Raw genomic sequence first — 26460 nt, 5'->3', positions numbered from 1 at the left:
ATTATGCTCAGTTTATATATTTTAAAGGCATTGCAGGAAAGAAAAAGGAAAATTTTGGATGAAGCTGTGGAATTAAGTCAAGATCATTTTAAAAAATATCTATTGAAACTTAAGTCAATCAATCCACCTTGTGTGCCTTTTTTTGGTAAGTTACTAAAAATGGATTTATATTTTGAGGGAGAGTTTGTTATATAGTGAAAAGAGACTAGCCTCTAGAAGCAGATTGTCCTGATTTTATATCTGAGCATATTTGCTTTTATTAGCTTTCTATATTGATAACTAAAACCTAAACTCTGTATGTAAACTCTATCTATAAAGTGAAGATTCTAGTAATTACCTTGTAGAGTTGTAAGGAGCTCTGTGGGATCTCTAAGACCAGTAGTCTCATTCATGAGGGCACCTCTCAAAGGCCTAACCTCCTCATTCTATCACACTGGGCATTAGGATTTCAATGTATGAATGTTGAACATTCAAACATTCAAACCATAGCATGCACCAAAAATGTCTCCAGGCATTCCCAGATATCTATCCTCTGGGGGACAAAATTGCCCCCAGCTGACAACCACTGATTTAAATGAATCAGTAATTATGCATGAAAGAGGAACTGAAGATTTTCTTCCTGTCCAAAACTGAAGAATAATTCTTTTCTATCTAATTTACAGGCTTTGGGAGGGCAGAATTAATTTATAAATTTGTAGTCTTATTAACCAGAATTGGCTTAAAATTAATATATTGATCAGTAATCATTTAAGATCATTGGCATTAAAGATTTATAAGAAATATTAAAATGGCTAGAATAGATTTAACACTTACAATTTAGACTTTGTGAATGAATCCTCCCTTTTATTTTAGGCTATTAGACTAAGAAATGGCAAATTAAGCTCTTTATAAACCCTAGTTTTCTTTCAATTTTAAATTGTTTCCATCCATGTAAAAAAATTCTTAATGTAAGATTGATTATTAAATATATCAGAGATTTTAGTAGTAAGAACTGCTGTATTATAGGATGTCTTTTGACTTTACTAGATCAATTGTTTTCCCAAATGGTTAAGTAACCAATTTTAAAACTTTTCTTCAAACACTTTTTTTTTTACTAGGAATATATTTAACAAATATTCTGAAGACTGAAGAAGGGAATAATGATTTTTTAAAAAAGAAAGGGAAAGATTTAATCAATTTCAGTAAGAGGAGGAAAGTAGCTGAAATTACTGGAGAAATTCAGCAATATCAGAATCAACCTTACTGTTTACGGATAGAACCAGAAATGAGGGTAAATATTTTCTTTGCTTTTCTTTAAAAAGAGGACACGTTAAATCCTCTGCCCTCTCTAAGGTATGGCATAACCATACATTATGATCTTTATTTTGCTATGAAAATAATATGAGTTAATTTATCAATAGATAGGAGTGGTGAATAGTAGATATTCTGCACTAACAATCTGCAGTTATTAATATTATTAGGCACTTTGTCTTGACATTGTTGTTTCTTTGTGCAGCTGGTTTAAGTAGCGCTTTCAAAAAATGAGTGACAAAGTGGAATGAAAGAAACTTTCTGATATCCACACAGTAAAAAGAAAATCCACTACCAGTACTATCATTGATTGATAGACATTTTAGATATTTTATATGTGCCAATGTAACATTAGGTAATTAATCCCTTTATAAGAACATTGCATTTAAATAGGGGAAGGGGTTGGGAGAGTGGTGTGTATATATGCATAGTAAAAAATGATTTTTTTAAAACATTTTCTCACTTGGTATTCTGTTTGAGCAATAGTTCATAATACTGATTCTGTGGTACTATAAGATGTGAAATATCTTCTAAATTAGAGTAAATTATGGTATTATGTTTATAGTGAGTTTTATTGTATTATACTTATTTGAAATTCAGAACATATGATAACTATCAGAATAAATTCACCTTTCACATTAAAAATTGTGCTACACTTTCAGATGTAGTCTGCAGGCTGGGCATGTTGAGTGAATATGGTCACTATCATTCCCATTCTCCTAAATTGTAAGATGGTAACTATTCTTTGTTCCCAGTTCAAAACAAAGAACCCTAAAGTCCTAAGAAAAAATGACCTGAAGTATGCACCATTATGAAAATATAGACAGATACTTGCTCTAAAGAAAATTGTCACCTATTTCATCCCCTTCTCTCACTATTTAGCCAACCCTCTGTGACGTGGTGCTTCATAGGGCTAAAGAAATGTTCTTGAGGGAATTCCCTGGTGATCCAGTGGTTAAGACTCTGTGTTCTCACAGATGAGGGCCTGCGTTCAATCCCGGGTTGGGGAACTAAGATCCCACAAGCTGCGTGGGGCAGCCAAAAAAAAAAGAAATGTTCTTGAAGCCCAGATTAGAGTTCACACTGTATTTCCTCCCAGAAATAATGTTACATTGTAGCTGGGTATAATTAAAATAGTAATTTTAGCATTCATATCTCAGTAATTCCTAATAGGTTTCTGTGATACGATCTAGACATCCTACTGTTGTTTAAAGCATTCTTTTGGGGATTAGGGGCAGAGAATGCTTTCTTTATAGATTGACTCAAAGTAAGTTTAAAAAGTAGATAAAGTAGCTAATCACTTTCAAAGCATAGTTAACCAAACGAAATAGTATTTAAAAAAATAGAGCAAAGGATGAGAAAATCACAATTATAACTTTATAAAAGTCTTTAAATTACTGTTGGTCCATTTGATTTAATTTAGCTAACCTGAATATAAGAATAAATTGTTTCAGTATTGTTAAAAGAGTAATATCATTTTCTTGAAATTGGCAGAACGCCTGAAAAATGGAAGAATTTTATACTAGAAATTCTAAAGCTCATTTTGCCTACTGCTAAAGCTAGAACCCAGAACTTATTTGTATATATGCTTCTAAGCTACTTCAAAATTAAATAAAGCTAAATCCAGTAATTTGCTTCTAAGAAATTTTTCTAAGGAAGTCATCAGAAATGCACAGAAAAATTTATGCACAGGAGTTGATAATAACAATAATTATTACTATAATAGCAAAGAATTAGAAAACATCTATGTGGGTTACTACCTATATGGAAATTGGTGAAATAAATTCTGGAACATCCATCTGATGAAGTATTATATAGTTAAAGTTTGTATAATTTAAAGTAAATAAACCATACAGGAAAATTTAATTGAATACTTTCAAAAGGCTAAAAATAGCTATGTGGTGATCCCAATTTTGCAGGAAAAAAATTACAATATATGTATATGTACATATATTCACACACAGAGTTAAAACATTGGAAGGATATTCCAATAGTAAAATGTTAACAGTGAGATCTCTGGTTGATGAGATTACTGTTTATTTTTCTTTTTGTACCTTGTTAAATCATCTAAATTTTTTACTTAAAAACTTGTATTTTATAAGCAGCTCATGCAGCTCAATATCAAAAAAACAAATAACCCAATCCAAAAATGGGCAGAAGACCTAAATAGATATTTCTCCACAGAAGACATACAGATTGCCAACAAACACATGAAAAGATGCTCAACATCACTAATGATTAGAAAAACGCAAATCAAAACCACAATGAGGTATCACTTCACACCAGTCATAATGGCCATCACCAAAAAATCTACAAGCAATAAATGCTGGAGAGGGTGTGGAGAAAAGGGAACCCTCCTGCACTGTTAGTGGGAACAGTGCTTTGTGACCACCTAGAGGAGTGGGATAGGGAGGGTGGGAGGGAGGCTCAAGAGGGAGGGGATATGGGGATATATGTATACATATAGCTGATTCACTTTGTTGTATAGCAGAAACTAACACAACACTGTAAAGCTATTACTCCAATAAAGATGAAAAACAAAATTTTAATATATGTCTGTTTTATAAACTAGTATATAAATAAATATTTATAAATAAACTAATTTATAAAACAACATGTAAGCTTGGAAAATATTTTTTTAGTAAAGACAAAAAGGTTACTTTGCTAGAGGCTAACATAGATATGTTTATATAATTGTACTTGAAATTACTTTTGAATAGACTTTAATCCAATTTATCTCTATTTTTTTTCTGATCATCAAAGTTTCATCATGGATTATAACTATAATTCTGTTTTAATCACTTTTGACAGCTTATTACTGATGATCATTTTGTTGTTATAATGAGTAGGAATGTTAACTGAGGGATACTGAGCCATTAAGATAGTAATAAGTGAAAAATCTGTTCATCTTCTTAGAAGAACTTTAAGACTGGAATATACAACTTACATAAAAACTTTATACTTTTATCCGAAAATAGAGAGATTGGAATCAGCAATTCTTGAGGACTTTTCAGACATTAGGATCTGTTAATTTGTTGATGATATTTTTGTATTAAACTGATGAAGTAAACGTTTTAATAAAATCTAAAATATGTACTCATGGATATTTGTTTAATTCCAGAGGTTCTTTGAAAACCTTAACCCCATGGGAAATGCTTCTGAAAAAGAGTTTACAGATTATCTGTTCAACAAGTCACTAGAAATTGAACCCCGGAACTGCAAACAGCCACCTCGATTTGTAAGTCCATTACAGTTCTGGAAAAATTTGTTTTTTAAAACAATGCTGTCTTTAGTTGTTCAACAGACTATTTCCATTAAAATTGTACTTTGCTTGAATAGCTGTTTTTAAGTGTTTTGTTTTGCAGTGTTTATACTATTTCTAAAATTATATATACTGTGGGGGAAAAGTTAGCATTTTGATAAAATCTGGTTCATCCTTTATCTTAGTACCACTTATTTATCTGTCCATTTTTGATCCTTCTTAGTATAAGGGGAAAAGCTGTGAGAAAGTGAGAACCTAAATGGCAGGTAGCTAGTGGAACAGGAAATGAAAAGACCTGGGAAGGAGTAAGGAGAGATATCAGTTCTTCTGACGTGACCCTCGCTCCTGCCATAAGAGCACCATTGTCCGTAGTTACCACTGGAACCCACCTCTCTCGCTAAAATTTGCTGCTATACAGTAGTTCCTTTTATTCCTGGGGTTCGCAGTGACAACAGAAGTAGTAGAAGACCAATTCTAAGTAGCTGAAAGTGAAGCAAGGTGTGGAAGGAAGTAAAAACATTTGTGATACACCAACTTCGAGCCAGGTAGTTTCATGTTACCTCATCTCCACAACAATTGTATGATATTGATCTTACTCTCATTTTACAGACATGAAAACTGAGGCTCAAAGGAGTTAAATAACTTTTTCAAGGCTTACATAGCTAGATATGGGCACACTTGAGGTTTTAACTCAAGTTACCTGAATCTGAGTTCATGTTTTTTCATTAGGTTACCACTGGGAGAGGTTTTAAAAGGGAGTAGAGGTTGAAGGTGGGAGATAATGATAGCAATTTTTTCCAAAGACTGAAAAGTATCATTGTGGAGGTTGGTCATTTATTATTAGGGAGGGGGAAAAAAACGGTCTTTTTTCCTAAAGCACCTAGCATAATATGTTGCATATATTATGTCTACGGTGAATATTTGTGAAATTGATATCAGTAATTTGAAGAAGTTTAGGCTCAAGTGTTTGGGGAGCAAACAGTTGTTTTCACACAGATTTCGCAGTATTTTATTTCTGTAGTATGAAAAGAGGTATTCTGTAGTATGAAAAGAGGTATTTCTGTAGTATGAAAAGAGGTATACAGTATTCGAGTCAGTGTTAAAATTAAGCCAGTCAAATCCCAAAGCGTTCCACTGGAATGTTACAGACTGTCCTTGCAGACTGGTATTTATTGTACTCTCTTAACTGTATGCTAAGAATTAATAAGGTAATACTAAGTCATAATAAAGTACATGCGAGTTTGTAATCGTAATTATATTTGCTTTTCCTAGCCTAGGAAATCAACTTTCTCTTTAAAATCTCCTGGAATAAGGCCTAATACAGGCCGACATGGCTCTACCTCAGGTACTTTACGAGGTCATCCAACACCATTAGAAAGAGAACCATGTAAAATAAGCTTTAGTCGGATTGCTGAAACAGAGCTTGAATCAACAGTGTCAGCACCAACCTCTCCAAATACACCATCTACTCCACCAGTGTCTGCTTCTTCAGACCTTAGTGTGTTTTTAGATGTGGATCTCAACAGTTCCTGTGGTATGTATTTGATGTAAACTATTTGGCAAAAAAAGGAATCTTGTGTTTCAGTTAATTCTTTTCATCATTTTAATTAGGAAACTGTAGAATCCTTTGCAAACTATATTAGTGTGAAAAGTGACATCTATATGTGAAAATAGTGATTAACATGGGAGTAAAGCATTATTTGTGCATTGTTTATGCATATTATTTTCTAATTTATTCATTCAACAAAGATTTATTTAGAACCTTTTGACCCCCAATGCTACTCTAAAGGGGAGCAGTAGACAATGAAAAAGAAAACAAAGCAGATAAGTTTTGTGAAGGAAATTTGAAAAGAGACTGAGAGGGAACTACTTATGCTAAGAAAGGAAAAACATTCCAGGTACAAAGAATACCAGGTTCATTCTTTAAAAACTAACATGGCCAAAGAGGATGATAAAATTCTGAACTCTGTGTGTGTTATTACGTATGTTACTTTATGCAAACATATTTTAAAAATATAACCGTACATATTACCTTCCTTTTCAAATTGATTTTTCTCATTCCGATAGGAAGCAATAGCATCTTTGCTCCAGTCCTCTTGCCTCATTCAAGTAAGTAAGAATTTGAGTCGATTCTAATGAAATGACTATAAAGATAATAATTGAATTGATAAAATTTGTATATGAATAGTTTGGGTTTTAGCAACATTTCAAAATTTTAAGAAATGAATGAAATTCTTATAAATAAATCAAATTATTTTCTTTCAACTGGGTACTATTTATACTTTACTACAGTTTATTTTCATCATTTTACAACCTATCTGTGTTCTAGGGGCTGTATGACATTGAACAAATTACTTAGCATATCCAGTTTGTTAAGGGTCAGATGAGATAACTATTTAGAAGCAGCTAGCACATTACTTGGCACAGGATGAGCAGTGATTTCATATCAGTTGCCTCTCCTCTTCCCCACTCCTTCCAATTCATTTCCTATAGGAATAATACTAAATGTTTATCAGGTTCCCAGGCCAACCTTGATCACTTATTTCTTCTCATGAGCTTTTTTTAGTTAAAGCAGCATTTTAAGTAAAATACTGTCACCTTTCTTTCTATGGTCATTTGTTTAAAACAAAATAACCCAAAGGGACACAGCAGCTTCAGGAATAATTCTCCCAAGATAATCTAGCGGACTTCTGCTTCTATCATAGTAAAATGTGAATCATTTAGATAGTAGCAAGAGAGTTTCTGTCTTGTGAGAAAAGTAAAGTTTTTCTTTTAAATGTTCAATTCTGTACTTTATTTTAATTTTTAAATTTTTATCAAGGTGATATATGCATAGAGTTTTAAAAGGTAAATAGTGCTTAAAAACACAAGATGAAATTAACAACAGTTCTACCTGATGGCTCCCCACCCCTTGTTTTCCAGTGATTCTTCCACATTTTTAAATGATGTTTTTATATTTTTCTCTCTCTTGAATCATTCATTTTAGACAGTGTTTACTGATTTCCTATTATGGTAGATGAAGATTTCACCCTTTACCTAATATACTTAGCGCATTTGGGGAAAATATTATTCACTGCCAAGTCAAGGAGTGTATACTCTGATCATGCTTCCTTTCTTGTACAGCTCTGTTTCCTGAAGTTAATAATAGCTTCATTAATGTTTAGGATTTTTTGTTTGTTTGTTAGTTTTTAAACATCTATTGCTACATCTTCCCACACCCTTTTACAGCACAGTTTTCCTTAAAGTCAGACCAGTTAGGGAAGTTATCTAGGATTTTTTGTTTTGGGGGTTTTTTGTGTGTGTGCTTTTTAACTTGGAAACTTCCTTCCTGATGCTCTTTTGTCCTGCTCCAGTTGGGACTGGTTGCTGTCTTGGCCTCTGACCCAGCTGAAATCCTAGAACTTTCTTTTGTTGTCATACTAGAAACTCCCTTCATCTCTCTTGTGTTGGATTCTTGTTTTTTGGATTCCTTGTCTTCTTTCTTGATATGGTTCCTTATTTTGGTAGGGGTACATCTTTAGTAGCTACCTGAGAAAGGATACATAGGATATAAATTTTTAAGTTCTTGCATTTCTGAAAATGTATTTATACATTTAGTTGTTAATAGTTTGGCTGGGGGAATTCCCCAGCAGTCCACTCCACGCTTTCACTGCCAAGGCCCCGGGTTCAATCCCTGGTCGGGGAACTAAGATCCCACAAGCTTCATGGTGCAGCCAAAAAAAAGTTTGGCTGGGTATGGAATTTTAAATCATTTTCAGTCAGAATCTTGAAGACAGTTTCCCACTGTCTTCTAGCTTTCATACTTGCTGTTTAGAAGTCTAATATCATTCACGCATAATTTTTAAATGCCTGTTATATGCAGGTACTGTTGTAGGTGTGAGAAAGTGGCACTGAACAAAATAGACAAAAATCCTTCTGACAGTGATGCTACATTCTTTTTTTTTTTTTTTTTGCGGTACATGGGCCTCTCACCGCCATGGCCTCCCCCGTTGTGGAGCACAGGCCCCGGACACGCAGGCCCAGCAGCCATGGCTCACGGGCCCAGCCACTCTGCAGCACGTGGGATCCTCCCGGGCCGGGGCACAAACCCGTGTCCCCTGCATCGGCAGGCGGACTCCCAACCACTGTGCCATGAGGGAAGCCCAGTGATGCTACATTCTTAATTATTTTTTTGAAAACTGGAGTTTACTTGCTGTAGCAAAGAGACCCAAAAATACAGTGTCCTACATGAAATAGAAGTTTACTTCTCAAAATAACCAGAGCAAGTAAACAACTCCTCTCTATAAGGTTTTCAGGCTAGCAGGGCAATTCAGGATTCTCAAAATTTGGCTTCCATCTCTTGAGTCTTGAGCAACTGATTTGAGTTGTTACCATTTTTCTGCCAGCAGGAACATGGAGGGCAAGGAGCTTTGTTACAAAAAGTGATCTGGGAGTTGCAGGTATCACTCCTGCTCTCATCCCATTGGCCGAAACTTAGTCACATGGACACAGATGCAAGGGAGGCTAAGAAATGTTGTCTGTAACTAAACAGCCTTTTGTCTTGCTAAAATTCATGGAATTACTAAAAGGAAGAAAGGGACAGGTGCACTGGGGGACAATTAGCAGTCTCTGCCACATTAAATTCAAGAAACTTTTAGGATCTTCTGTTTATTCCTAATGATCTATACATTCACAATGATCTGCTTTGATGTGGGTCTTTTTTTCTTCTTTCATTTTGCTGTCTGTAATGAGCCCTTTAAATTTAGAGATTCATGTATTTGATTTCTAGAAAGTGTTCCTTGTATCATTTTTTTAATAATTTCTTCCCTGCCATGTTCTCTGAGTCCCTTTTTGGAGCTTCTTTTCCATATTGTACATCCTAGATTCATCCTCTGATTTTCTTTTATCTCCTCTTGTCCATCTCTTTATGTATTCTGTTTTCTGGGAGATTTCCTTACTTTATTGCCCAGCTTTTCTATTTTTTTTTCATCTATCGTGATTTTGAATTTCTAAGAATTCATTCTAAATTCCCTCTGATCATGACATTTTTATATCATCCTAGTCTGGTTTCACTATTCAATTTTTGAAAAAAATTAATTTTGTTTCTGGTATGGTTTCTTTTCTGAGTTTCTTCTATTAGTTGTGGTCTTTCATATTGGAGGTTTTTCTTTCTTGTCTGGGATCCTTAGCTTTCTGTTCATATTTTAGAGTGAGGCAATATAAACTGATAGGAAGTGCGATATCCGTGGGCAAAGCTTGTTGCCTTGTAGGTTTCACTGTTAGACTGATAGAGTGATGAGAATTTTTTTTTTGCTTAGGAAGTCCCCAAATTTCAGAATCTATGAGGCATTTTCTCTAAGAGTGTTTAGTTTCTCCAAAGAAAGATCTTTGAATCTTCTGCCTGGGAGATCTCTGCATTTAGTATGAAAATCTGTGTTTTCAGCACAGACTAGTGTTCGCAAATCTGAAGTTTAGATTCTCCAGAGAATAAAAACCCTCAGTCTCCTGCAGTGGTGGGAATGTGGTAATTGCCTGGCCTCACTAAGTGGAGAATAGGATTTGGGGGTTCTCACTGGCCCTTGTATAGACGTAATCATATCTTCTATTTTGACGTCCATGCCTTCCATTATACCAAGTGCCTTTAATTCCTGATCCCTCCTTTGGTTCTCTGGGGGCAAATTTGCTGCTGTTTGTCAGTCCCACTCACTATAGACATTTGGGTTTCATCTTCCTCCATTTGTCTCCTTCATGTACATTGTAGTCCACCTTGATGCATTGAAGCTTCAGGATCCAGATGTTTCCTGGCTTCATTGGAGTTTGTGCATGTTTCTTATTTTCCTGGTTGTTCAGCAGTGGAAATGTATTTACTACATATATTAGTTTCTAGTGCTTCTGTAACAAAGTGCCACAAACTGAGGGGCTTAAGGTCCAGTTCTGGAGGCTAGAAGTCTGAAAATCAAGGTGGCAGGGCTGTGCTCCCTCTGAAACCTGTACAGGAGAATCTTTCCTTACCTCTTCTGGCATTTGCTGGCAATCCTTGGCATCCTTTGGTTGGTAGATACATCACTTTAATCTCTGCCTCTGTTGTCACATGGCCATCTTCTCCTTGTATCTCATTTTCTCATCTCCTGGTTTTTTTTTTTTTGCGGTACGTGGGCCTCTCACCACTGCGGCCTCTCCCGCTGCGGAGCACAGGCTCTGGACACGCAGGCCAGCGGTCACGGCCCACGGGCCCAGCCGCTCCACGGCACACGGGACCCTCCCGGACTGGGGCACGAACCCGCGTCCCCTGCATCGGCAGGCGGACTCCCAGCCACTGCGCCACCAGGGAAGCCCTCATCTCCTGTTTTTATAAAGACACCAGTCATACAGAATTCAGGCTCACTTTCATCCTAACTTGATTACATATCTGTAAAGACTATATTTACAAATACGGTCACATTCATAGGTGCTGGGGTTAGGGCTTCAACATAACTTCTGTGGGGGGGACACAGTTCAACCCATAACAGTATGCCATTTGAGAACCAGGAATTCTAGACATTATTCTGGGTGGTAGTAAAATACATTTTCCATATGATAAAGAAAATCATGTTTTGAATTTTAATAGAAAATATTGAGAATAACTGCATAAAATTCTGAACATCTTAAAATCCTGAAAGAAAAGTATGAGAAGTGCTCACATAAAATGGGAAAAACAGCAAGACTGCATTAACAATGGGCATGAATAGACAGTTTACATCAAAATATGAGCAAGCCTATGTTAAAAGATACTCATATATTACTTATCCTTTGTAAATTGATATATTAGTATGATCCTTTTGGAAAGAAATCTGAAAACAACGTATCAAACCAAAAAAATGTTCACACCCTTTGGTTATTCATTCAGTAGAGAATTGAGTACTTGGTACCAGCTACTCTGCCAAGTACTAAGGATTCAGCAGCAAACTAGAAAGACAAAGTCTCTGCCTTCATTAATACCGAATACCAAAAAATTTTTGTGAAGAAATCACGTACATGAAGATCACATTGTTCATCCTGCTTCTGTGGTTTTTCTACTTTACTTTTAGCTCCTTAGTCTCTCTTGCTGGTTTCTCTTCATTTTCCCAACCTATTAACATTGGAAGGCCCTAAGTCTCTGAATCTCTTTTCTTCTCACTCACTTGGTGTCTCATTCACTGTTATATCATCTATATGATGATAATTCCCCAATTTTTTTTCTCTGCCCAGAACCTGTCTCTTGACCTTTAGGCTCATGTATTCAGTGACCTGTTCGATGTCTCTATTTGGATATCATCTCCTCTAAAGTTGTTCTTCCCATTGCCGCCTCTTCTCAGTTATAACCACATTTGTCTAATTGCTGAGGCTGAAAATATTAGTTATCATTACTTCTTTCTTTTTCTCATACCCCAAATGTGATCCGTCAACAGGTCTTATTTACTTTCAAAATATATCCAGGATCTAACCATTTCTTTACTGCTGCCACCTTGGTCCAAGCGACCACCATCACTTACCTGGTTTATTATAGTAGCATCCTAACTTCCCACCTTCCACACTTTAGTCTGTTTTCAATACAGCAACTAGGTCCTTTTAGCATGTAGGTTAGACTCTTCTCACCTGTACTTAAAGCCAGTGGCTTTCCATCTTAGAGTAACAGCCAAAGCTCCTTCAAAAGGACCCATAAGGTCCTATGCAGTTTGGCCTTCTTTGATCTATCAGACTTCATCAGCTACTCTTCTCTTCTATTGTTTACTCTGCTCCAGCTACTGTGCCTCCTGAACAAAATGGACAAATTCCCACATCAGGACTTCTGCTCTTGCTCTTCCCTTCGCTTTGAGTGCTCTTCACCCTTCTGGCCTCATGGCATGCTCCCTTGCCTCCTTCAGGCTTTTGCTTGGTGTTACCTGAGTGAGGCCTTCCCTGATCACCCTCTTTTAAATTGCTCCCCCTTCCCTACCTAATATTTCTTCTTTTAACTTATAGCCATTTTACTTAATTATCATGTTTATTCTCTCTTATCAACCTAGAACATAAGCTCCAGAAGGACATGAATTTTTGCTTCCTGTTCACTGCTGTATCACTAGTGCCTAGAAGAGTGCTGGCACTATAGCAGATGCACAATAAATACTTGTTGAGTGGATGGACAAGTGAATGATAAAAAATTGGAAGTAACTTACATAGCTAGCTAACATTACAGAAATTGTTAAGTAAATTATCCTACATTCACTGGTTTGGAATACTAAGGTTATTTAAAATGCTCACAAAACCTGTATAATCTTGTGGAGAAGTGCTCTTAATAGAAAATAAAATTGAAGTTGAACTTCACACTTCAACAAGGGTTACTGAGTGCCTCCTATGGAGAAACATTCTGCATTTAAGTGGTTAAGTGGGCTGACTGTAGAGTCAGACTCAGAAACTTTCACAGCTATCCCATTATCATTAAGGTGTTTTCTGCTTCCATGAGCGTGTGTGTTTCTGTAAGGAAGAGAAGACTCAACTAAGTTTGCCTTAAGCAGTAAGAAAGCATTCTGACTCAGATAGCTGGAAGTCTGGAGGAAGGCTGCTTTAAGACTGGTTGATTCAGTTATTAATGATAACTTTAATGATGTTATTAAGGACCAGATTTCTTTTTGACTCTTGGTTGTTTTGTCCAGATTATCAGCTTTATCTGAGGCTGTTTTTCCTCAAGGTCATGAGCGTGGTGGCAGGAGTATTGGTTATGTGCTTCCTTGTTCAGTCAAGTGAGAAAGAGAGGTACAGAGAAAGACTGACAGACTGCTTTTCCAAAAGAGCAAGGAACTTCCTTTTCAGTAGCCTCTTGCAAACCTCCTTTCAAATTTCAGTAGTCTGAATTAGTTCATGTGTTGACAACCAGTTACTCTGGCTGAGGGAATGGTGTAATCAGGCCCCACCTGTGGAGCTAAGGGGTAAGATCAGCTTTCACTGAAGCACACAGCTGTATGCCTAAAAGAGAGGCAGATAAAAATCTGATCAAGTTAAGAAAGTGAGTCCGTTGTCTACTTCTTGACTGGAATTGGGGTGCCCTGGGCAGAATTGGCTGACTGAACCATATGGGATGGATTCATCATCACCAAGAGACAAAGACAGGGCAAAGTTTGCTGGGCAAGCAAAAGGAACATATTCACAGCAGGTACTGCCCTACCTAACCTCCTCACACCATCTGCCAACACCCCATAGGCATACTTTTTGTTTCTGCTACTGGCACGGTGAGCCATCAAGATACTCTGAGGTGACTGCAGAATCACGTGATCAGGACAGCAATTTTTGACATGGAGTAATGAGTGACATCTTTACTTGGATGTCCCATAAGCAGTTCACACAAATTCAGTGTGTTTAAAATTAAACTCACCAACTTCTTTCCCAACTAGCTCCTATAAACCCAATCTCAGTATAATGATAAACAAGCTATGATCACTATCTTTACACCAACTGTGTGTGGAGATATTAAAATAGGGAGTTGGTCCATAATTACAGGTATTTTTTTAACCGTATGAAAAAGACAAAAGAAGTGAACGTGAAAATCGTTCTTATTCTATGTCTGGTTGGCATGTTTGGGGTAATTTTTCCTCTAATACTTTATTATTTTGTAAATTTCCTTTAATGCAGTTGTGTAATGTTTCCATTATCAATGAAAGACTTGCAAATAGAAGAGTCCTATGATACAACCCTACCCTATGGTCTCCTATATGGAGGTTTTATTACTTGTGTGGAAATGTATCCAATAATAGCTGCTTCAGAAAATGCATGGTATTTTACACTGAGAATACTGTTGATTAGCTAAGGATTTAATTTTTGACTGTTGTCTAAAACCAGTCATCTACACTGCATGTTTATGTAAGTTAACATGATGTTAAAATAACAAGTAAAAATAATGTTCACTTCGGGAAAAAAAAAGCATGGTCTCTGTTTATGGATGATCTTTCTCTGGAAGTTAGTACAGTTTATACAAACAAAAGGCTTTTCAGGGAGCAGAATCTCCTTATTAATCTTAATTGAATAGTATATTTTCATTTAGCAGTAGTACCTAGTATGTGCCAGGCACTACCACTGTGTTACATGCTACGGATGTGAAAATAAATACACACTGCCCTCCGAAAGCTTACACCTTAATGGAGAGGGTAGCTAAACCAACAGTCAGCTACAGTACAGTCTGACAGACACCATAGCAGAGGTGATCACAGATTGAAGTAAAGTTTTGTCTTATGATTGCATTGTGACTTGTGGTTAAACTAATCTTTTTTACCCCCAGAGTCTTTCTTTAGTTCGTGTGGTAGTTTACATAAACTAAGTGAAGAGCCACTGATTCCTCCTCCACTTCCTCCTCGAAAAAAATTTGATCATGATGCTTCAAATTCCAAGGTAAGGAATTCCCTGGTGGTCCAGTGGTTAGCTGCGGGCTTCCACTGCAGGGGCACAGGTTCCATCCTTGGTTAGGGAACTATAGATCCTGCATGCTGCGCCTTGTGGCCAAAAAACAAAAACAAAAAATCAAATTCCAAGGTAGTCCACAGGACGTAGGTGTGCCTCAACTTATTCAAAGTTGTGAATCTTCAAAATAGTGCTTGTTCTTATAAAGAGTCTGTCAGTTACAATTTGGTCACCCATTATGGCTTTTAAATATTTAGGTTGTTTTATTTAGAAAAATACCTTAAATAATTGTTTAATCCTCATAATAATTTTTCTAAAAAAAGAGGCTGGGCAGATTCACAGATGCTCAGAAGTACTTTTATTTCTGGTGGAGATGGAAAGAACTGTAGTATTCAAACCATTCTCCAAACTTTCAACTGGTGCTTCTCAAACTTTAGGTTGCGTCAGAAGCACCTGGAAGGCTTGTTAAAACCAGATGGCCAGAGTTTCTGATTCAGTAGGTCTGGGGTGGAGCCCACGAATTTGCATTTCTAACGAGTTCCCTACTAGTGTTGATGTTGCTGATCCCCGGATCACACTTTGAGAACCACCACTGAGCTTCACTAGGGATAGTAGAAGTAAATGGCCAAAAAGCAGAAGCTGGATATTAAGTCCTCTTGTCCTTTCGTGTCCTTTCATGTTTACAAAGCTATGTATTCTTTTTACTCACTTGCCCATTATTATAAATAAAACCATATATTTATAAACTGTATATATAAAGCAAGATAATCTGAGGCTTTATAAGATTTCAATTAAAACATCTCATATATCAAAATATTAAACTGGGCCCTGAGTGAAACTGGGAGTAATTTACTCATAAATCTGATCATTAAACCAGATTAACCTGTTTTGAGGCTCTGGATTTAACTTAACACATAAGAATGCTTTAGTCTTTTTAAAACTTTTTCTTACAGATTTTTCAGGAGAACAGAGGTATAATTTAATCTTTTTGTTTTTGAGGGAACTATGAAATCTGATGATGACCCCCCTGCTATTCCGCCAAGACAGCCTCCTCCTCCAAAGGTAAAACCCAGAGTTCCTGCTCCTTCTGGTGCATTTGACGGGCCTCTGCATAGTCCACCACCGCCGCCGCCGAGAGATCCTCTTCCCGATACCCCTCCACCAGTTCCCCTTCGGCCTCCAGAACACTTTATAAACTGTCCGTTTACTCTTCAGCCACCTCCACTGGGACATCTTCACAGAGATCCAGACTGGTTCAGAGACGTTAGTACGTGTCCAAATTCTCCAAACACTCCTCCTAGCACACCCTCTCCAAGGGTACCACGTCGATGCTACGTGCTCAGTTCTAGTCAGAATAATCTTGCTCATCCTCAAGCTCCCCCTGTTCCACCAAGGCAGAATTCAAGCCCTCACCTACCAAAACTGCCACCAAAGACTTACAAACGGGAGCTTTCGCACCCCCCATTGTATAGACTGCCTTTGCTAGAAAATGCAGAAACTCCTCAATGACCCTAGCCATATGTAGTCATTGACACTGGAATGGTATTTGTAAAGTTTTTTTTTAATTTATTCAAAAAAGGCATAGTATTTTAGTACTTTTTAAAAATAATGCTCTTACAAAAATGCTACTGATCAAATAAGCTTTTAAAAATTGGAAAAATAAAAATACAGAAGTCCTTTACCATTATCCTCAGGTGATCAGTAGCATTGCCTTGTCTTGGATCCTCAGTGCTGCCCAAAGGCCAGTATAAAGAATTTATATTTGCACTGTAGACTCTGCTAAAATATGGTTTAAAGTGACATTGATTGCACTGAAGGGGGATAGTGCATTTGTGGAATTTTTCAAATTTGAGTAACAGATGACTTTTTAAGGCAGTGAATTTATACACATATAGGGGGTGCGTGGTGATACTGAGTTTTAAGCCTCTTTGACCATCTTCTAGTTTTTACATTTAGGAAGATCGTGAATAACACCCACTGTTCTTAAACTCTTTAATGCCATGTCTTAAAAGCCAGAATTTGCTGCTGAAGACAAAAGTGAAAAATAGAACGAAAATAATAGAATGCACTGTTTATTGTTTTGTCGAAATGTAAACAGACTACCTAACCCAATCATAGAGGAAAAAAGGGCATATATCTTATACAGATGTGCCTTTTTGTTTTTGCAGACTATGGTGTCTTTAGCTAACGAGTTGCCTATTATTTTGGAAAACAAAGTTAATATGCCATACATGTACAGTTTTGTTTATATTGTACATTTAAAGATAATGCTAATAACCTATATAAATTTATGTGACTCAAGGCCTATAATACAGTCTGCTACTTTACTAATTCATAAAGCTGGAGGATAAGTTTCTTATGGCATAGGAACCAACTGCATTGCCTTCAAAACCAAGTAACTTTCTCTATAAATCTCGTGTTAACTAAAAATTTTTGAAGTATTTTTTTAGATTGGTAATATTTAAACCAGCAGACACTTAAAGCTTTATTAAACTTTTTAATCAGAGACGTGATTAAAACTTTTATTTGCCATTTGTACTCCTTCGTTCTAAGTGATGAAAAAGCGTGTTTTCCTCTTAGTGCCGTAGCAGCAGTTGTAAAGTAGCCAAAAGCCACATTGTTTATTTACTGGTCTGTGGCCTTTTACTGTGCTTTGTATCAGAGTTCCTAACAAGATTAATAAATCACCCCAGTCTTAATTTTTAAAAGACGTTTAAAATATGTGTTTTCATTATAAGGAACAAGGGGGTAAGATTGTTGAGTTCTGTAGAAGTAATATATACACACATTTTCAATAATTTGTGCAATTTAAGTTCCATAATCCCAAAGAATTTAAGTGATGTAAACTTCAGAGGGATAACTTTTTCTTCACCGTTAAACGCAGCCACAAGCTTCTTGCAACCATTTTTACGCATTCTGAAGAAAAATTAGGAGCATGTTAGGAATTCTCTGTAAGCAGGATTATAGCCATCCTTGGTAGGATCTTGGAAGCTGCCTTGATTTAAGGCCAGTAATAAAAAAAAAAAAACAGTGTGAATCAACCTCCAACTAGATAAAAACATTCAGGTTGGCTTTGTCCGGAAAAGTAATTTCAACTGCCCGTTCGTTGAGGCAGACTTGTAATTTAGGGGAGAATGAGGCGGTTCCGCACGCAGGGTAAGCCTTGGCCTGCGGCTGGGCCACGCCGGTGGAACGTCGCCTTCCGGTCTTTGTGTCTTCGCGCACGCGCTATGGCGCCAACTCCGCCTCCTGGAGGCGCCGGGCCCCTTGCAAGGCGGGGCCCGGGGCGGTCTTGTGGGTGTGACGTCACTGCGCTCGATACTCAGTGTTGCCGGGCGGCGATGGCGGCTCCCCTGGAGTCCTCCGGGGAGGAGCAACTGCGGAACTTTGTGCGAGTTTTGGAGAAGCGAGATGGCACGGTGTTACGACTACAGCAGTACGGCTCCGGCGGCGTGGGTTGCGTTGTTTGGGACGCTGCCATCGTCCTTTCTAAATACCTGGAAACGCCCGGGTTTTCTGGCGATGGGGCCCACGCGCTGAGCCGGCGGTCGGTGCTGGAGCTGGGCTCTGGCACCGGGGCCGTGGGGCTCATGGCTGCTACCCTCGGGTAAGAACTTGGCGGGAGGGGACGCCGCTTTTCGGGAAACCCCGGTTACTGGCTTCCCATCCTTGTGCCTACACCTCAGTCACCGTTATTTTATAGGGCAGATGTCATAGTCACCGACCTAGAGGAATTGCAAGACTTGCTGAAGATGAATATTAATATGAACAAGCATCTTGTCACTGGTTCTGTTCAAGCCAAGGTACTGAAATGGTTTGTATGGCCTTTCAGCTTGTTTTAAGATAACTGTAGTTTGCTTTAAATTGTGTTACACTAAAAGCATGGTTAATACGAAGGGGACTTTCTGGGTCTTGTTTGTAAAACAGGAATATTTTAAATTAGTGAAACAACAGTTTAAAATATTGGTTGACATTTTTAAGGGGGGAAGAAATAGAAGACTTTCCTTCTCCTCCAGACTACATCCTGATGGCCGACTGCATATACTATGAAGAGGTGAGTATTTAATAGTGAAGGCTCTTCCTTTAGAAGATTGAAACCGTATTTGGTGGATTCTAAAGCACGCATTTCTTCGCATTTTAACATCTCTGAATGCAGGATATTTGTTCCATAGTTGATGACACAGTAAAGAGAAAATAAAGGTCACCAGGAACTACATATATATACACTCATGATTAACATAGAGGTCCATGAAGCATATGGAGAAAAGTGTTATGTGCATTTTGCGAGAAGTGTCTGTAAAATTTTAAAAGGATTTTGCCATTTGGATCTCCTGTAAAAGACTAAGATTTCTTCTTCTTTTTTTTTTTTTTAGTTATTCCTAGTGAATGTGTTAATCATGACATTAATAATTAAGTTGCATCGTAAAGAATTCATTGTTCTGTGGCAAGATTTATTATATTTATATAATGATTTTTTTTAGAATATCAGTTTGTGTAGTGTTGTGGGCATCACTCATTTTTTTCAATAATGAGCATTGAACCAACTTATGTTCTAGTTAGGGTTGGACTTGCTTTTGTAGGTAAATTGTTGATTGTTTAAATCCCAAGTTAAATTATATTAAATTAAATTTTAAGAGTGCAGTCAATTTCATTTGTTTACCCATGGGGACTCCAAAATGCAATCACTTGAATCCTTTCTCTGGAAACTGAAATTAATATGATGGTTGATTAGTTAAGAAGAGTTTACTAATCATCAGTTACAGAGCTGTAACTACGTTTACTTGTTTGGATTGATTCAAAATGGATGAATTGCCAAAGAAGATATACAGAGTGCCAACAAACACATGAAAGAATGCTCAACATCACTAATCATTAGAGAAATGCAAATCAAAACTACAATGAGATATCATCTCACACCAGTCAGAATGGCCATCATCAAAAAATCTAGAAACAATAAATGCTGGAGAGGGTGTGGAGAAAAGGGAACCCTCTTACACTGTTGGTGGGAATGTAAATTGATACAGCCACTGTGGAGAACAGTATGGAGGTTCCTTAAAAAGCTACAAATAGAACTACCATATGACCCAGCAATCCCACTACTGGGCATATACCCTGAAAAAACCATAATTCAAAAAGAGTCATGTACCAAAATGTTCATTGCAGCTCTATTTACAATAGCCCAGAGATGGAAACAACCTAAGTGTCCATCATCGGATGAATGGATAAAGAAGATGTGGCACATATATACAATGGAATATTACTCAGCCATAAAAAGAGACGAAATTGAGCTATTTGTAATGAGGTGGTAGGACCTAGAGTCTGTCATACAGAGTGAAGTAAGTCAGAAAGAGAGAGACAAATACCGTATGCTAACACATATATATGGAATTTAAAAAAAAAAAAATGTCATGAAAAACCTAGAGGTGAAACAGGAATAAAGACACAGACTTACTAGAGAATGGACTTGAGGCTATGGGGAGGGGGAAGGGTAAACGGTGACAAAGCGATAAAGAGGCATGGACATATATACACTACCAAACGTAAGGTAGATAGCTAGTGGGAAGCAGCCACATAGCACTTAGGGAGATCAGCTCGGTGCTTTGTGACCGCCTGGAGGGGTGGGATAGGGAGGGTGGGAGGGAGGGAGACGCAAGCGGGAAGAGATATGGGAACATATGTATATATATAACTGATTCATTTTGTTGTGAAGCTGAAACTAACATACCATTGTAGAGCAATTATACTCCAATAAAGATGTTAAAAAAAAAAAAAAGATGGATGAATTGTAGGGAAATTATAATTACCCCCCCCCCTCCCCTACTCCCTTTTATAGTAAACATATAAATTTTTAAAAGTCATAAAAATCATATTCCTTTTTGAACAGTCTTTGGAGCCACTGTTGAAAACCCTAAAAGATCTCAGTGGATCTGAGACTTGTATTATATGTTGTTATGAACAACGAACAATGGGAAAAAATCCAGAAATCGAGAAAAAATATTTTGAGGTGAGTACTCTACTAGATCTACCTTTGTAGTGATTACCCTTTAGAGAGGCTATATGTGACTTTGTGTTAAAGTGTATTGTGGTAATTTTGAGTAGGGAAAACATTCTGCTTGTATGAACCCAAGGAGAGGATCAGGATCCTTCATAGCACACCATTCTAATAACCGCCAGCCTCCCTCCCCACCGCCTTTTTAATCTTTTCTGGTTATTTATTTATTTTTCTTTTCTAACTTGTCGATCTGTAAAACAATGTAAAATAATAATGTGACACCCTTGTCTTTCCTGAGAAAGTTTTCAGCGTTTCTTTATGAAACGTGTTGCTGGCTTTTAGGAACATGTTAATGATGTGTATATTATTTTTGGAGATGACATCAAAGAAACATGACATGTGGTATCTTTTTATTTTAGTGTTTTCCACTGTATTTTTATGACCAGTGTATCCTACCTATTTCGAGATTTTTCTTTTTTTTTCTTTTGAAAGAATTAAAGACCCACAGGAAGTTGCGGAAGTAGTACATAGAATCCCATTTATCCTTCACCCATCTTCCTCCAGTGGTCACCCAAGCCCTTTTTATGGGCAAAAATCCACCACATTACAAGTGACTCCTCATAAGGGTCCATCTGTATAGCCTTGCAGTTTTATCCTCTGAAAGGGTTACTTTGGGTAAAGTGACTCTTCATGACTCTGCCTCAGATATATGATGAAATGGTTTTTTAATTTTATGTTTTTCTTGAATATGAAGAATGTTAATAAACTTTTGAAATAATGTATAATTGAAAATTTTATTTTATTAATCAATTTCAGTTGAGTTAAAACATGTAAAATGCACATGTATCAAGTGCTTAGCTGAGTTTTTCATGTGCCCCTCCCCAGTCAGTACTCCAAAGGTAACCACCATTCTGATTTCTGTCACCACAGGATAGTTCATATTATTAACTATAAAGTATATCTTTTTTAAATTTATAGCTTCTTCAACTAGACTTTGACTTTGAAAAAATTCCTTTGGAAAAACATGATGAAGAATATCGGAGTGAAGATATTCACATTTTATACATCAGAAAGAAAAAATCGGTAAATACATACTTGGCTTTTCATCCTCTGAAGCAATTTCATTAGCTGGACACTGTCTCTGAGCTTGTGTGTGATGTAGATGTTAATTTTCAAGTGGGGAAACAGCTTTGATGAGTCACTGGACTCGGGCACTAACTCTCAGTGTTAAGATTGCCTAACCTACCTGGCCTCAGGTTTTTCCTCTAAAATAAGGCAGGCTTCTTTTGTAAAGGTCATTTCTAGCTGTAAATTATATAGCTTTATTATTGGGCATTACCTCAGACAAGGAACTTAACTATTTATAAATTTCTGTTATCTGTTAGAGGTTTTAAAATGCCAGCTCTGTCCTTCGTGAACTCTCTCCAACCATTCATATGTTTTTTAATGGTCCAAATAAACTATAAAAAGGTAGATCTGTCCAATAAAGAAAAATGCATTCAGTTAAGTAGAATTTATATATGTTCCCCTTTTTGGTTGCTTCCTTTACCTGTTATACTAATTACATTTTATGCACATTGCCTCTCTGATGCCTAGAATTTGAACCTGTAGAAAGGAAGAATTGTATCTCATCCATTTTTGTCCTCCAGCACCTTCTATATATGTGACTGGTATATGGCAGGGGCAAGATGAGTTTTATGAATTGAGAGTGCTAAATTTACTTAGTTCCATTTGTTTCTATTATCTTTCCTTTGAATTTGTGATGAAGTTTTCTGATTATGTGAACTCTTGCCAAAAGCAAATGTGTAATTTTTGGAGTCAAGACTAGGTGTTGAGACTGTAAGGAAAGAAGAGCTGTAGGATTAGTAATTCAGATCAATTATTATGTGGCATGGCGCTAGAGACAAAAAGACAAATTTAAAATGTTTTGTGCCTTAAGGGATCTGGTTTTAGCTGAAACCGTTGTATAGTTTTTAAAGTAGATTTTTTTTTTTTGAAGCATAAAGATTTTGTGTTTCCTAAATATGAAGGCTTTTTTTTCTTCAGAGAATCATTTGTTTCTTTAACTTGATATAACTTACATACTATAAAGTTTACCCTTTTAGAGTTTACAGCGATTTTTAGTATATTCACAGAATTGGACAACCATCACCACTTTTTAAACATTTTCATCACCCCAGAAAGAAACCCCATACCTGTTAGCAATTACTTCTTTATCCTGCCTCCCTCAACCCCTGACAACCACCAGTCTGTATCTCTGTGGATTTGCCTGTTCTGAACATTTCATGCAGATGGAATCACACATTATGTGGCTTCCTGTGTCCGGCTTCTTTCATTCTGCAGTGTTTTCAAGGTGCATCCATGTTTTATAGTTGAATAATATTCCTTTGTATAGATATTACCACATCTCATCCATCCATTCATCAGTTGATGGGCATTTCTGTTGTTTCCACTTTTTGGCTCTAGGGAATAATGCTGCTGTGAATATTCATGTAAGAATTTTTGTGTGGCACATGTTTCAAATCTCTCCAGTGTATGTATACCCAGAATAGAATTGCTAGGTCATACAGAAACTCTACATTTAACTTTTTGAGGACTTCCCAAACTGTTCCAAAGCTACTATACCATTTTCCTTTCTCACCAGCAATGTCTGCAGGTCGCAGTTTCTCCACATCCTCACTAATACTTATTGTTGTCCATCTTTTTTATTGTAGTCATCTTAGTAGGTATGAAGTGGGTTTTATTTCCCTAATGACTGATGATGTTGAGTATCTTTTTTTTACTGACCTTTTGTACATCTTTACAGAAATCCTTTGCCTATTGTAAAATTGAGTTGACTTTTCACTGTTGGGTTGTAAACATTCTTTATATATCCTGGATACTAGACCCTTACCAGATATATGACTTCCAAATACTTTCTCCCATTCTGTGGGTTGTCCTTTCGTTTTCTTGATAGTGTGTCCTTTGAAGCACAGAGGTTTTTAATTCTGATGATGTCCAATGTATCTGTTTTTTCTTTGGTTGCTTGTACTTCGGGCATCAGCAAAGACCATCTCTAAACATTATGAATGGCTGTTCATTTGAATTGCATTAGCCATTACTAGGAATATTACCTACTATTAAGTACCCGGTAAATACTTAATTTATGATAAGAAATCAGTGTTTTAAGGTTTCCATTTTTTTCTTATAGAAATTTCCGTCGTGAAATCTAGTCATCTTACCCAAGCCTCTAACAACGTGGGTAAGCTAACATTGTGAATGGAGCATGTGAATACAGCATGGGAAGATTGTGTTCACAGATTTTTCCAGCATGTCCTTAGGGATCCGATATATAGACAACCACCACGGGCTGCCTGCATTACGAAAAATGATTGACTGACTGCCTACCTGCCAATGGGCCTGAAATCCAACTTAGTTTACTTTTAGCTCGGCATCAAGTTCTGCTTAAAAGAAACATGTTTCAGTCACTCCTCAAATAAAAATAGGTACTGAGGTTAGCCTAAAGTCTGCCAAAAATAGTGAAAGTAGCATGGCTGACTTGGCGTATTTTCAGGAAAGTAGAGATAAGTTGATCCGGTTTCTAAAGAGAGGTATCAATTACTATTTAATAATGTTTAAATTCAAATCAGTAAATTTTAGCTTGTCTTCAAGATAAATTTAAAAGAAGGTTTTTATTTTAACGTATTTATGCAGTGGTTTTTATCGTTAAGTATCTTCCACTTCATTTCTTTTAAGATAACTTTAATACTTGTGTTCTTTTACTTTAAAAAAAAAAAATGAAAATACTGTTTTGTGGCCAAGTTCTGTGCTTTTTCTTCACCACACTGACTACAGTATAATTTACTATGGGAGTTAGATAGTAGATTATACCATAGTCAGTTGATAAAGATGAAAGTAAGATATTGGGAGATTGGGAGGGAGGAAAAGGTATCTTTACAAAATTGTTTATTTGAGAATGGAGTGAAAATAAAAAGTCCGGCTTCAGGCTCTTGCATTGATGTGGCTCCTGCACTTTTCCTCACGTATAGCTTCCAGGAAAATGCGGCTAAAGTCACTGGTGTTAACTTGTTTATATGAAACAGAGAAAAGTATTTAAATGACTACAAATGTAGTTCTGTATACATTTATCAAATGATTTTGATTCTGTGTGGTCTCTGTTTTACGTTCTCATGAGAATCATCTGTTCACAGACTGATCTATCAGGACTTCAGTCGCATGGTTCCAAAGTGTAATGGTAACCAGATGGAATTCTGGTACTTACAGGCATTGGTGCTAGGTGGCACAATGTATATGTTAAAATAAACATTGTTTTTGAGATCCTGTGACTTTGAGAATGTTTCAGAAATAGCTTTTGAGAAAATGAACATTTAAAGACGGTGACTGGTTTCCAGAAAGAGCAAAAGCAGCCCTAGAGAAATTAAAGATTGACATCAAGAGAACAGTTCTTTCCTTCAGGCTTGCTTCAATCTTTAATGTTTGTTCTGCTGTTTTGTTTTTTTTTTTTCCAAACTGCTCTTAGCATTTCATTAAGCAGTTTACTAAGCAGTTAGTGTAACCTAAGTATATGATACTTTTTTAGTTACAAATAATACCAGGTATTACTAGTGAAGTCTTAGAACAAACGACCACTTTCTGGCTTGTTTCATAACATTATAGAACTTGGTAGAAATTAGTTTAACATTCACCAGCAATAGTAGTCCATCCAGATTCCTCAGATACCCTTCACCCTCCTCCCATTTTCACTGTAGTTCTAAAAAGAGTCGCTGTGGGTCTTCCCTGAAGTGCCCTTGACAGTCCTGTAATGAAAGCCCAGCTCCTTTACCTCAGACAGGTGACCATACACCAGAACTTCCTGGAGGGGTTGGGCTGAAGTCAGCCTCTTTGCAGCTTAGCCAGAATCACACCCTTGCTTGTGTGTACTTCCTCTTCTTTCATGTCCTATTCCCACTCCTTTACTTATCACCTCCTTAATAAGTCACTTGCATACATTCATTGTCATCTGTTTCTGGGGAACTGACCTAATGGTACTGACTACAGAATTAAGTAATTTGTAACAGAAAGTCAAGTGAGTTTTATTAGCTTATTCTGGAATAAGGCCAAAGCAGAGGTTAAAAGGTGCCAATCCCCACGTTCTAGGATCAGAGAACCACGGTGATTAGGACCAGTAAGCACTGCAGGGCTTACTGAGGGGTGCCAGATCAGATAACACGTGCTATCACTAACCACCATCCCACAGACACCTGGGGAGGCCTGGGAGAGGTCTTCTTCTGGAGAAGTGCAGTGTTGGGGAAAGGGATTTAGTCCTTCGAGCTCTCATGAGGGAGGGAACGGAGTGCATCTGTACTCAGAAACCACAGGAGGGAGACCTGAGGGAGTAATTCAAGACCCAGGATGCCTCCAAGAAGGGGAGACAGCACCTTTTCCACCTGGTGTGGTTTGTCTTTACTCAGCAGATGAACACATCTGTTTAATCCCAGAGCGTGGGAATGGAATTGGAGAGGCACTGCGGGGACTGTCAGGCAGAGAGGCGTTAGAGATGGATCGTGCCGGC

The 26460-nt window shown here is 37.1% G+C and overlaps 2 protein-coding genes across 4 annotated transcripts in view; both read left to right on the top strand.

The window, feature by feature from the left end:
- Window positions 1-17625, top strand: part of SOS2 (SOS Ras/Rho guanine nucleotide exchange factor 2) — a 100565-nt gene extending 82940 nt beyond the window's left edge. Inside the window, exons 17-23 of one of the 2 annotated variants that reach the window (XM_027111177.1) lie at window positions 28-145; window positions 1098-1270; window positions 4412-4528; window positions 5825-6086; window positions 6620-6661; window positions 14799-14908; window positions 15917-17625. In XM_027111177.1, coding sequence (XP_026966978.1) covers window positions 28-145; window positions 1098-1270; window positions 4412-4528; window positions 5825-6086; window positions 6620-6661; window positions 14799-14908; window positions 15917-16426 — 1332 coding nt within the window. In that variant the 3' untranslated portion in view covers window positions 16427-17625. The remainder of the gene's footprint in view (window positions 1-27; window positions 146-1097; window positions 1271-4411; window positions 4529-5824; window positions 6087-6619; window positions 6662-14798; window positions 14909-15916) is intronic. The other variant, XM_027111178.1, reaches the window with a different exon arrangement.
- Window positions 17626-17736: 111 nt separating this feature from the next.
- VCPKMT (valosin containing protein lysine methyltransferase) lies at window positions 17737-25226 on the top strand. Of its 2 annotated transcripts, XM_027111185.1 has the most exons (6): window positions 17737-18524; window positions 18621-18731; window positions 18899-18971; window positions 20802-20921; window positions 21888-21992; window positions 24100-25226. In XM_027111185.1, the coding sequence occupies exons 1-6, from the start codon at window positions 18052-18054 to the stop codon at window positions 24112-24114; spliced, it is 897 nt and encodes a 298-aa protein (XP_026966986.1). In that variant the 5' UTR covers window positions 17737-18051; the 3' UTR covers window positions 24115-25226. The 2 variants fall into 2 exon arrangements, with proteins under 2 accessions (XP_026966986.1, XP_026966987.1); XM_027111186.1 differs by lacking the exon at window positions 18899-18971 and having other exon boundaries at window positions 18621-18720.
- Window positions 25227-26460: the final 1234 nt, after the last annotated feature.

This window comes from Aethalodelphis obliquidens, unplaced genomic scaffold, assembly GCF_003676395.1.
Source record: "Aethalodelphis obliquidens isolate GAN/ISIS:26980383/991018 unplaced genomic scaffold, ASM367639v1 scaffold10, whole genome shotgun sequence".
NCBI classification, from domain to species: Eukaryota; Metazoa; Chordata; class Mammalia; order Artiodactyla; family Delphinidae; genus Aethalodelphis; species Aethalodelphis obliquidens.
Note: the sequence above shows the minus strand (reverse complement) of the source record. Positions and strands in the feature narration are given on the sequence as shown.